The sequence below is a fragment of the Mus musculus genome, chromosome X, assembly GCF_000001635.26.
Source record: "Mus musculus strain C57BL/6J chromosome X, GRCm38.p6 C57BL/6J".
Taxonomy (NCBI): domain Eukaryota; kingdom Metazoa; phylum Chordata; class Mammalia; order Rodentia; family Muridae; genus Mus; species Mus musculus.
The window spans coordinates 73812825-73825952 of NC_000086.7; the positions used below are offsets into that span (position 1 = coordinate 73812825).

Sequence of the window (13128 nt, forward strand, 5' to 3'; positions counted from 1 at the left end):
CTGATTCACATAGTAAGTACCAGGCCAGTCAGAAGTACACAGTGAGACCCTGTCTCAAAAAATGATAATTTTTTTTAATCTAAAGAGTTTTTTTTGTTGTTGTTGTTTTTGTTGTTGTTGTTGTTTTTCGAGACAGGGTTTCTCTATGTAGCCTTGGCTGTCCTGGAACTCATTTTTTAGACCAGGCTGGCCTTGAACTCAGAAATCCGCCTGCCTCTGCCTCCCGAGTGCTGGGATTAAAGGCGTGTGCCACCACAACCGGCAAGAGTTTTTTTCTTTTTTTATTTAAATAGACAACTAAGAAATGTTTAATCCAACTAAGAATCCATAATGCTATACAGCTACCTGCATAACGCAATACTATTATTTTATTTCACATTTAAATTACGTAGAGCTGTTTTTTTTTTAATTTTCAGAGAGGGTCTCAGTAGTCCAGGCTAGCCTTGAACCCTTGAACTTGTCTCCTGTCTCCACCTTCCCAATGCTGAGATAATGAGTGGGTGGCTGCTTTGTGAATAGAGAATAACTGAGGAAAGTAGGGTCCTAGATGTACCTACTTCAGTGTTCTGTCAGAGGCAGCCAGACTGGGCATCTTGTGGAGAGTAGCCCATAGTCCCAGGGGCAAAGCACTGGTGATTCCTGGAAACCCCCCTGGAAGATGGAGAGGAGTCCTGCTCCCACCCTAGACTAAAACAGTTGAAAAGTAAGGCAAAGGCCAGTGGCAACTACTTCTCTGTGGGACAGAGGGCCTGGAACACACTGCCCCACCCCCATGTTGAAGAGTATAATTTGACCAGGCAGTGGTGGTCCACACCTTTAATCCCAGGAATCTGGGAGGCAGGCAGATCTCTAAGTTTGAGGTCTACAGAGTGAGTTCCAAGACAGCCACAGGGAAATCCTGTTTCAAAAAAACAAAACAAAACAAAAAACAGTACAATTGGAAAGTGATGGGACAGGGCAGACAGTTCTATCCAACACTACATGGCAAATGGACATGTGACTCTAAGTCAGCTGGGGTCCCCTGAGTACATAGGACCAACAGATGAATATGTTGTGATCCATGTCAAGTGGATTATTATTCTACCACAAAATGGAAAATGAACTGCTGAGATGTGCCCAAACATGGATGGACCTTAAAAATGGTTTATATTAAGCAAAAGACACATATTGTACAGCATTCCATACAATATGTGCCTTTTATGTTGAAATGGAACATCTCCATCAGCTAAATCCATGGGGACAGAAAACTGTAGTGGTTGCCAGGAGCTAAAGGAAGGTGAGTGAGAAGTGGCAGTTTAATGGTCCTGTTTTCTTTGGAGGTAATGAACATGCTCTGGAATGACAGTGCTAGTGGTTGAACATTGTGAATAGATGAAAAGTCACTAATAGCACATTTTACATTATGTGTATTTTACCACAATAAAAGTGAAAGCTATTGCTGATATACACAGAGACCAGGGATGTCCTTACAAAAGAAAGGAAGGCTGAGGGACACTCTAGGGTTGAGACCTAACTGGAAATGGAAATGCTTGCTTCCTTTTCAGACAAGATCTTGCTTATCACATATTCTCTTTGTAGCGGATATTATCTTTAAACTCCTGTTTCTCTTTCCTTTATCATCTAAGTACTAAGATTATAGGCTAAGTTGTTTCCTTCACTGCAGCTTGAAAGTCCTAAAACCCATAAGTGTCTCCGATGCTCCATTACACCTATAGTTATAGAACAAGAGCCAGCAACTTGAGTATCCTGTAAGCATTGTTGCTGAGGTTTGTTTTTTGAGACAGGCTCTCACTATATATACACCTCTGGCTGTCCTGGAATTCACTATGTAGAACAGTCTGGCCAAAAACTTAAAAGAGTGCTGGGATTAAAGGCCAGCATCAGTACACCTAGCTGTTTTAATTACGAATGGTTCTTGATTTGAGATCATAAGGAGGCGGTCATAAGAAGGAAAAAAGAATGGAGTCCTTTGACATTGATTTGTTGGAGAGAGACAACCAAGGACAAGAAACCAGACTTGGGAGGGGGGAGATAGATGGAGAAGAAACTGACCTGAGTGAGACAGACCTTTTAGCTCAGTCTGAGTAGGCAGACTTCTTTGGAAGCTTTTTCAGGTGGATGAGGACAACTCAAGGCACCTGCTCCCTTTGGTTTTGAGTGTTTTGCTTTGGGTTTTTTGGTGGGGGTGGGGGGGCACTTTGTGGGGTGGGGATTAATGCTGATAATGGTTACTGAAGGAAAAAATTCCTAAAGCCAAAGGTGGGGAATGACTAGGAACCAAGACCCTGAGAAGGCGGGGCCACGAGGCAGCAGCAGATATGCGGAGGCCTGAGGAGTACTCGCCCCGCCTTCTGAATCCGAAGCTGCAGACAAAGGGAGCGTGGCGGCGGCAGCAGCGGCGAGATAGATGCAGAGGCAGAGGCAGAGGCAGGCACAAGGAGGCCCCCAATATCGGTCATTCACCAGAGAGTAAGGCCCTACCTAAGGATACCTACTGCGTTGTGCATTGTTTGGCCTGGCCTTCCTCCTAGTGCGGGGTCTCCAGAAACACAAGGGAGAGGTGGGGCCAAAAGAGGTTGGGATATCTTGCAAGACCTGAGACTTCCTATATGGCTTGATAACCCAAGGGGTAGCTGGTGAAAGTACATTATTTCTAGGGAACCTAGAATCAGTTTGCCCTCCCCATTCTTCAGATGAGAACTGTGAGGCTGGGGAAGAAAAGAAACTGGAAGTTAGCCCCCAGTTTCCACGGACTATCAATCAGTTCTGCTTACTGGAGATACCTTGGAAGCAGCTTCCTAGGCTCACACATGTTACTGTGACATAGAAGTGAGCAGATCAACAGAGTGGAAAGAAACCCCAAGGAAACACAGTGAGTCTTCAACATTCTGAGTTTATCCCCCACAGTGGCCCAACAGAAGTTCCCCTTTATGTTTTCCCAACTTGTGTTTCAAAAACTGTCAACTTCCAAGGATAAACAGCTGCATGTTTCCTTTACCCAGATCTTCCCAGAATGCACACCTGCTCTCACTTACATATTTTCGGAAGCATTTGAAAACCCCAAACTACCACTCCATCCACCTTATCATGTAGTTTACCACAGATCCCACCCGGCACTTCTGAATCTCCAATTGTACCCTTATTACTTCTTCTAATCATGAATCAAATTAGGGAACGTACATCACTTTTGACCCTTATCTACTGTAGTCAAAAACAACCTATGCAGTTTTTCTTTTTACCCTTTCATGATACGGGGCTTTTGGCAGAGTCCTAAATATCCCAAAATCTACACTTGCTGACTTGTTCTCTGTGATGAGACTCGAGTTAGTCATTTTGTTTTTTGTGGGGTTTTTTTGTTTTTTGTTTTTCAAGACAGGGTTTCTCTCTATAGCCCTGGCTGTCCTGGAACTCACTTTGTAGACCAGGCTGGCCTCGAAATCCGCCTGCCTCTGCCTCCCGAGTGCTGGGATTAAAGGCGTGCGCCACCACGCCCAGCGGGTTAATCATTTTGGCAAGAATGCCAGCCATGTGATGACAATGTCCTCACTTCTACCCCACTGTATTCCAAGGTTGGAGATGCCCAACTTCATTACACAGTCAAAGTAGTGGCTGCAGACCTCTCTTATAAGGTGCACTTTGTGACAGGGTCTTGCCATAAAACCCAGGCAGGCTAGCCTCCTGCCTCTGCTTCCTTAATCTTGGGATATGTGTACCATTACGCCTGGCATAAGGTGCACTTTCTTTCTTATTCACAGTAACAGAAGCTGACCCTTGCCTAAGTGAATTATTCCACTGGTAGCTATGAATGCCTTAATTTCTAGTACTGACACAGCACACATTGCACCACATCTGCCAACCTGGGAAAGGGTTTGGCTGATCACCACTCCTAATCTCTCTGTACCCATCCTTTCCACCTATCTTTCCAGGGCAGGAAGCACCTGCAAGATATTTTTGAGTAGCTGGGGAAGTGGTAACTTCAGGGTTGCTTAAATGTTCTGAAGAAATGTGAGTGGTAGATAGAGAGCCAGCTGCACGTGGCACCGAAGAATACATTGTTCCTCTTAAGGCCTGGTTTTGAGATTTAATAGGTCTGTGGTGAGGTCTTAACACTTCCTTCTGATACTGACAAAACTTGAGGCTTTCACTGATCTTCTCCAAATTCCCATCTCACAGCATCAGGAAAACAACTTCACTCCCAGTTTTTGAGAAGGAAATGAAGACTCCAGAAACAGCCAGTCCCACCACCACTCACCCCTACATCCCTTAATCTGGATTTACATTTGAACAAGGGTCTTCCTCTGGTGGGGGTGGAGTCTTGCCTGGGGCCTCGGAGGGGATAAACCTGGGGAGGAGGGGGTCAAGCCCTGAGAAACAGAGACAAACAAGACTCCTCCACAAAAACTCCTTTAGAAACTAGACCAGGCTCCAGCACCTTCTTTCTTCTCCAAAGCAGCAGTGTGGGTAATGCTGGCTCATAGTTGACTGAGATTCTCCCACTCCCTGACTTTTCAGAGGCCAGCTGCCCCTCCACAACCTTGTAGTCCTGCCTGAGAAGCAGACAGGAAGAAGGAATGTCCTATAAGGTCAATAGACAACTTCCTGAAACCATTCTCTTTGGGTGTTTGTTCAGTTTTCTTGTGCACAATAAATATTAGCGGCAGAGAGCCAAATCTCCCACCACCTCCTGCCAGCCTGGCAAATCGATGGCAAGGTCCACAGCTAGCCATAACCAGGATGTTATTTGTTCCAACCATTAGTGAAGATCAGACAGAATGCATTATGAGAAGCAAGTATTTTGGCATCTAGTTCTGCAACTTCTTAGCCTGTTCCTTCTGTGCAAAAAGACAAACTATGCCTCTACTGTTGTCCCTGTTCCTCTCCTAACTCACCCTGCATGCTATTATGTCCTCAAAATTTGGAGCCCTTTTCTGTTGTTTTTATTTTTTCCCCTCCCTTTTCTTTCTCACTAGAGAAACTCTCAGAATAAAGTAAGACAGTCTTCTGTCACTGGATGTTACAGGGGTTCTATGTCTAAGGATCAACTGAACGGGCTGCAGCAACAATGACTTACTTCTACCTCTGCTATGCCAGGGACCCAATGTTGACCATGAAGGAGATATATGCAAGGTGCTTCCATCAGCTTATCCACTATAAACAAATGCTTTCACTCATACATACTAGCTGGGGAAATTGAGGCACACAGCCATACAGGAACTTGCCCACAGGTAAGAATTGGGGTCAGGCCAGGCAGTGGTGGTGCATGCCTTTAATCCCAGCACTTGGGAGGCAGAGGCAGAGGCAGAGGCAGAGGCAGAGGCAGAGGCAGAGGCAGGTGAGGCCAGCCTGGTCTACAAAGTGAGTTCCAGGACTACTCAGAGAAACCCTGTCTCGAACCCCCCCCCCCCCAAACAAACAAGAATTGGGGTCAGAACTACTTTTATCTATTGCCACATCAACCTGAATTCAACCATGGAAATACCCCCACAGGTCTCAGGGCTAAACAGAAACATACATATTCTGTGTAAATACAAAATTCTTAGTTTTGAAGTTTACTGAGGTATGATTACCATATGGTTACTGCATGTATTTGGAATGTGAAGTGAAACAGGTTTTGTATGTCTACATACCTACAACTGCTAATGTGTTTCTGTCACAATTTATTTCAATGGATGATCTGCGCCTATTCCAGAACCTATATGGTTAAAAAAAAACAAAAACAAAAAAACAAAACCACCCCTGGAAGCTATCCTCTGATCCCCACACATGCATCCTCACATACACAATATACATATTTTGTATATTGTGATCAAAAGTTTAGGGCATCTATTTCATAACATGATCCTGTATAATAATAATAATAATAATAATAATAATAATAATAATAATAATAATAATAATGCCAAAAGATGGAGAAATAGTTCAGCAGTTCAAAGTACTTGTTGCTCTTCCAGAGAACCCAAATTTGATTCTTAGCACCCATATTTTTACATATATATGTATGTAAAAATGATAAAAGAGAATATCTTCGGATAATGGTACAAAGCAGATTGACTACGCATGAAAAATAGCTGTTAAAACTAAATAACCTGGGGGCTAAAAAGATGGCTCAGTGATTAAGAGCACTGACTGCTCTTCCAGAGGTTCAATTCCTAGCAACAACATGGTGGCTCACAACCATCTGCAATGGGATCCAATGCCCTCTTCTGGGGTGTCTAAAAATAGTGACAACATATTCATATACATAAAATAAATAAATCTTTTTAAAAAGTTCAATAACCCCTTTTCCATGCATCCCCTCCAGTGATTTCCCTCCCTCAAGAAAGGTTGGTGCAAATGTGTCAGCATCACAGAAGGAACGACAGGTTTAGGAAGACCAGGATGTAGAACTTGGGATCTGATTAGAAACTTCAATGACAAGAGGGTCTGCTCATTTAGAATGGGGGTGGCAAGCAGAAGCATCAGGAAAACCTCTGGGAAGATGCTTTGTAGCGTGGTCCCAGACACATACTGCTTCCAATCTTTCCACCTTTCCTTGCTTCCTCAACATACAGTCATCGCTTTTGTCAGAGGGAAGTCTTACATTTCACAAGCATACTTACTCCTGCACTCCATTCAGCCTGAATAGACATGGACATGAAGTTCTGACATCCTACACTAAAGGGCCTGTAAGAGATCTTATCAAATAGGTTACAAATTTACACAATCATCACAATATGAACAGAAAATCAAAATAACAATCTCTCATAAAAATTTTTAACAAACTCCAGACAGAAGGGAGCTTCCTCAACCTGCTAAGGCCAGTGTGGTGGTACACACCTGGGACTCCAATACTAAGGCCGGAAAATCAACAGGTTAGGGCCTCTACTTAATAATATGATCCTGAATGATAATAATAGTAGTAATAGTAGTAGTAATAAAATAAGGCCAGGGGATAAAGAAATGGCTCAGCAGTTCCAAGTACTTGTTGCTCTTCCAGAGGACCCAAATTTGATTCTCAGCATCCACATTTTGGCTTACAACTATCTGTATGTAATCCTAGTTCCAGGAAATTTGATGGATGGCCAGAGGAACAGCAAGGAATGAATATGGGGCACAGACATTCAAGCAGGCAAAATACTCATACACATACATTAAATTATTAATTTTAAAAGGTACCCTTTTTCTTTCTTTTTTTTGTTTTTGTTTTTTTGTTTGTTTGTTTGGTTGGTTGGTTTTTTTTTTTTTTTTGATTTTTCGAGACAGGGTTTCTCTGTATAGCTCTGGCTGTCCTGGAACTCACTTTGTAGACCAGGCTGGCCTCGAACTCAGAAATCCGACTGCCTCTGCCTCCCAAGTGCTGGGATTAAAGGCGTGTGCCACCACGCCGGCCCCTTTTTCTTATGGTAGAAAAGTGAACACTTTTTCCTACCTCCACCACTAAAAAAATAAAAAAATAAGCATTTTTATGCCTTGGCAATGAGAAAGACAAAAATGAAATTTAGAAAGCAATTCCGGGCTGGAGAGATGGCTCAGCCGTTAAAGGCTAGGCTCACAACCAAAAATATAAGAAAACAATTCCAAGCCTGGCATATTGGCTCATTTACTTGACTTGAGTCAGGAGGACTGTTAATGAGCTCAAGCCCAGCCTGCTACATAGTAAGTTCTAGACTAACCTGGGATACAGCTACACTGCTTTAAAATGAAATTCCATTTACAATAGCATCAAAAGGAATAAAATACTTGGGCTAGAGAGATGGCTTGTCAGTTAAGAGTATTGGCTGCTCTTGCAGAGGACCCAATTTCAGTTCTCAGCACCCACATGGCTCATGAATGATTGTAATGGTAGTTTCAGAAGTCCCTCTAGTCCCTCCCTCCAGTCCCAGGGATCTAATGCCCTCTGTGACCTTTTAGAGAACCAGGCACCTGATGTACACACACATTCATGCAGGCAAAATGCTCATATACAATTAAAAATAATAATAAAATCCTAACATAGCCAGGCAGTGGTGGCACACACCTTTAATCCCAGCACTTGGGAGCCAGAGGCAGGTGAATTTCTGAGTTCGAGGGCAGCCTGGTCTACAGAGTGAGTTCCAGGACAGCCAGGGCTACACAGAGAAACCCTGTCTCAAAAAACAAAAACAAAACAAAACAAAACAAAAAATCCTAACAATTTTTTTTATCTAACACAAATTTAACAAAGGAAATACAAGCTATATTTGAAATAAAGACTTGGCCCAAATAAACAGGCAATAAATACTCTACAATCTGATTTAATGCCACCCCATCAAAATTCCAGTTTATTTTCAGAAAACAAGATGATCCCAAAATTCATATGGAAAGAAACAAAGGACCCAATAAAGCCAAAACAACCTTTAAAAAAAGATAAAGTTGGAAGACTAAGTACTTCCTAACTTTAAACTTCCTAGACTGTTCCATCATAATAGCATACAGATATGTAAATGGGCAATAAGCACAAGAAAAGATGCTCTACCGCATTTAGCCAATAGATATGCAAATTGCCAAATCCACAATGAGGTGGGGGGATGGCTCCTTGGTAGAGCTCTTGCCTGGCATGTGCAAGTCCTTGGCTTCCATCTCCAGCACTATATCTGAGCAAACAAACAAACAAAAAATCCACAAAAAGATGCAATTTTATTACCAGAAAATTACAAGTGTTGACAAGCATGTGGAGAAATTGGAACCTTGTGTTAGTGTTAAATGGTACCATCACTGAGAAGTAACTGTACTTCTGTAAGTTACCATATGATCCAGCAACTCCATTTTTAGGTATTATTCAAAAGAATTGAAAGCAGAGATTCAGATATCTATATACCAGTATTCATTGTAGTATTAGCCACAATAGCCAAAAGCACTGAAATGTACTCTTTGAAAAGATATATTGTATCACTGTGAATTTGATATCTAAAAGCTATGATTTTCTTTGACGTTCTAGTGTATCATGGTGAGAAAGTCTGTACTGGCAAGTTGTAGAGGTCATGAGTATACATGGATGAAATCATTTTGAAAGATACAAGGAGGGGGCTAGACAGATGGTTCAGCAGTTAGGGGTGCTGACTGCTCTTCCAGAGGACTTGGGTTCAGGTCTAGTGCCCATGTAGTGGGTCTGGGTGCCTCACAGCTGTCTGTAACCCCAAGATCTGACACTGTCACATAGATATGCAAGCAGGTGGGATGCCAATGCACATAAAATAAAGGCAAATACATTTAAGAAAGAGAGAGGCAGGGAGAAGAGTACTCAATATGGAGGAAGTACACATGTTTAAGGATCTTAGGAAGCAGAATTCATTAATTCTGAAAACTACCTGGGTTTTAAAGCAAAAATTGCCTTCTGCTCTGAAGGAAACTCTCCTTGAGGCCTATATGAGTATTCATCTCCCATAAGCTATTCATTCAGGCTACCTGATAGATCTCATTGTTTTCCATATATTGTTTCTATATTCATTCCTTTTGTTTTTACTTTATTTGAAAGGATAGTTCTTCCTTTAAAAAACATCTGGTCTCTAATTGGGTCAAGGAGAACCAGGAAAATGAAAGTTTGTGTCCAAACTTTAAAAAAGTAGCATCCCATGGGAGCTGAACACAGGGACTCTCTTACCTAGGGTCACCTCAGCCTTCCTGCCCATTGAAACCTCAATGGAGGCAGTCCTAGTTTTGAAATCCAATGGGTTCTGCTGAACCTATTTTGTTGGTACCCAGAGCTAGGTAATTTCAGATTGTTTGTTTGTTTTTGAGACAGGGTTTTTCTGTATAGCCCTGGCTGTCCTGGAACTCACACTGTAGGCCAGGCTGGCCTCGAACTCAGAAATCCACCTGCCTCTGCCTCCCGGATTAAGGGCGTGCAACACCACTGTCCGGCTCTTTTTTTGTTTTGTTTTGCTTTTTGTTTTTCGAGACAGGATTTTTCTGTAGTCCTAGCTGTCCTGTAACTCACTCTCTAGACCAGGCTGGCCTTGAACTCAGAAATCCTCTGGCTCCCAAATGCTGGGATTAAAGGCGTTTGCCACCACTGCCCGGCTTAATTTCAGAGTCTTATTCCAATAGGTGTGGCATTGAGCAGGTGAGAACTTCAAACAGTAGGAACAAGAGAGGAGAAACAACACTGATGTGGTCTGTTTGGCTTTGTGCAGACAACAGGAGACCACACATAGTCAAATAGAGAAGACCAGAAACGCCAGCAGGCTTGGACAAGACCACCCCCAACCTGGCCCTCCATGCCCACCCTCTCTTGCACATTACCTCTTATTCTTTCTAATAGAGAAGGTAAGATCACAGCAAAAATTTTGGGCTCCCGAGGCCACCTCAATACCACTACACTACTATGATTGACACAATCTCCCCTTCTACTCCCGCCACGTTCCTGAAGGTTTTTCCTCTATTCATCCAGGAACCTACAGGTTCTCCCCCAGCCAACACCTGCGCGCACTAATTCCCTGGTTCTGATCAACAAGTTCAATAGCTGGGGCACAAGTCACTAGACTCACCTGTCTGCTCCCACTTTGGCTCCTGGTCCCGACTCCCTCTTTTCTCTACACTCAGCCCTAGTATATTTCAGTGCACATCATCCTGGACACATTTCACTAAAGTACTCTCAGGGTGCACACACAGAAAGTATAGACGCGCGGGGCTGGCAAGCCTCGGCGCACACACAGACGGGGCACAGGCACGCACTCACGTAGTCACGCCACGCACAGGCAAGGAAACCCCACTCGTGGCTGAGAAGGTGGCTCAAGGTGCAAGCGGGCAGCAGGGTATCTCCTGCCGCCCCGCACGCGTCGCTCTCAACACCCTCCTTGTCCTCAAGGCCCAACAGGCCAAAGCGGATGCCAACAGGCAGAGCACGTGCTGGGCACCACCGATCGATCCCCGCGTCACCCACTCACCCAAAATGCCTGAGGCCCTGAAATCGACAGTCGTGACTTAGTCTAGAGAGTGGATGGGAAAATGGGTACTCAAACCCAGCTCCATTGACGACGTTTTAAATCTGGCCTGCCAGGCCCGGGATTCGGCCTCTGTCCCGCAGGCACTTCACTGCTTCTTTGGGTCAGGCTCCAACCCTGGGACCATGTGCCGGGAATCCAGACCGTTGCTATGCAACCTCCATCCCGCGCGGGCCACTGAGCGCCTCACTGTCCCGGGACAGAATCTTAACTTCCCACCTGGGCTGATCTGGACACATGGTTAGTGGTCGTTACGCACTCGGAGTGCCAGGTGATGTGCCTTGAACACCTACATATCTTCTTCACCCAGTTCCTTCCATCCCTGGATGGTTCCCACAGGGCGCCAGCACCCAGCAACCCATAATCTGAGGGCGAGATCAGCTCCCTACCTTTTTCTCTCGAGCCCTCTCGCCCTCCCACACCTGCCTTTCTTGACTCTACCTGGCCCTCCCCCTCGGGGTTTACAGTTTTCCTAGGTCCGGCTGCGACCCTCTCCCCAGCAGCCCAGGCGCCCTACCTGAAGCATCACTTTGTACTGCTCCTCCGGTTTCTGGACCACACACATATTACATCCCATGATGCTGGCCGGCGAGGGAAAGAGGAGAGCGGGAAGAGGAAGGTATCTTTCACTGGCCAGTGCGTGGGACCACGGGTCCCGGGCCTGGGCCCGGGGCCATACCTTACCCCGGGGGGCCGAGCCGCCTAGCGGGGGAGGGGGGCACGCCCCCAAGAGGAAGGCAGCTCCAAGCCTCTCGACTTAACTCTTTGCTGGCCGAGGCCAGACACAGGCATGCTCCTTCGCACCCAGCCAGGGGAAAAAAAGGGCGGCGGGGGATGGGCGGGCGCGCCGGGCGTTGCCTGGCTACGGCCCCCCCACCCCAGGAGGCGCGGGAGCGCGCCTGCCCGCCGGGGCCGTCAGGGGCTGTCAGGGGCCGTGGGCCACACGGCTCCCCGCCCGCGGGGCCGGCCGCTGCCGCTGCCTTTGCCGCTGTCGTCTCCAGCTCCCGCCCATGGCCATCAGCCCCGGGAGTCCAGCCTCTGGGCTTGGCGACGTGGCCCGGCCCGCCGACGGAGAGGCGGCCAGGCCCACGCCAGCTGTAGCCTCGCAGGGTCCCGCTTCTCTAGCTCACGGCGCTCTCTCAGAGCCTGGCCCACAGCCGGTCGCTTGTCTCCAGCTCCTGCCTGGAACACCGGAACGCGCGCGCGCGCGCCCGCAGCAACAGCGGGGGAGGTGTGCGGAGAAGGGGCGCACGCGCGTGGGAGAAGCAGAGGCTGGGTGCGGGCGGGAGCGGCAGGGGGCCTCAGGAGTCGGCGCAGGGAGCTGAGGGCGGGGCCTGAGTCCCTGAGACCAGATAATGCCAATGTCCGAGGGCGAGGTGTCTAGTGGACCTGTCTGCTAGGTGTGTCCCTGAGAAAAGAGGATCCTGTCTGAAGAAGAAGCTTCCCTGGACTCCTGAAGAGAGTTCAGGGCCTTGGTCTCAAGGAGAGGCTATTTCACCCCTTTCCCAGGTTCTAAATGTATCAGCCCCAATGTCTGTACTCCTTCCTCTGTCTCTCTTTAAAGACTGGTTCCCTGCTTTAACTGAGCCATTCCCTTGCTATCTCTGAAACGGATACCTTTGTTTAGAAGAAAAACGTGGGGGTGCTGTAGGTGGCAAGAGAACTACAGAGAAGCCTCATTCTTTGGGGCCTTTATGGGCACCCCCCTTGCTTGCACTGAAACCGCTGTCTGTTTCTCAGTTCCAGCCTTCCCTCCTCACACTTCTCCTTTAGCCTCTTCCCTCCCACAGGCTGCCCCTCTTCTTGATAAACCAGAGGAAAAGATGGCCTTTGGCTAGATAACAATGACCGATTGAAAGCTAGGTTCCCAGAGGCTGCCTGAGAGAGCTGCTTAGCCCTCTTACCTGCAGAAGATCCTTTGATAAAATTGTCTGGTCTTTATCTCCAGGCTCTGGCGAGTGAGGGGATTTATAACAGCATAGAAATGTTTAATTAACAGTATTGGGGGAGGCTGCTTCAATACTTTTCCTTTCCACCCCCACTTTGGTTCAAAAGACAGAAATAGGAATAACCTGAAATCCAGAAAGGAAGTATGAGTGCTTATAAACTGTCTTTCCCAGAAAGCAAAACTTGAGCCTTTCAGGAGATGACCAGTAGATCTTCCTGAGGAATACCCTTTTTGAGAGCT

At 46.1% G+C, this 13128-nt stretch overlaps 1 protein-coding gene across 6 annotated transcripts in view; it reads right to left on the minus strand.

Moving 5' to 3' along the window:
- Pdzd4 (PDZ domain containing 4) overlaps window positions 1-12219 on the minus strand; it is a 31687-nt gene extending 19468 nt beyond the window's left edge. For 2 of the 6 annotated variants that reach the window (XM_006528022.4, XM_006528021.4), the window contains exon 1: window positions 11458-12208. In XM_006528022.4, coding sequence (XP_006528085.1) covers window positions 11458-11517 — 60 coding nt within the window. In that variant the 5' untranslated portion in view covers window positions 11518-12208. Of the gene's footprint in view, window positions 1-11457 lie in introns of all 6 variants that reach the window. The other 4 variants (NM_001290540.1, NM_001029868.2, XM_006528017.4 and 1 more) reach the window with 3 other exon arrangements.
- Window positions 12220-13128: the final 909 nt, after the last annotated feature.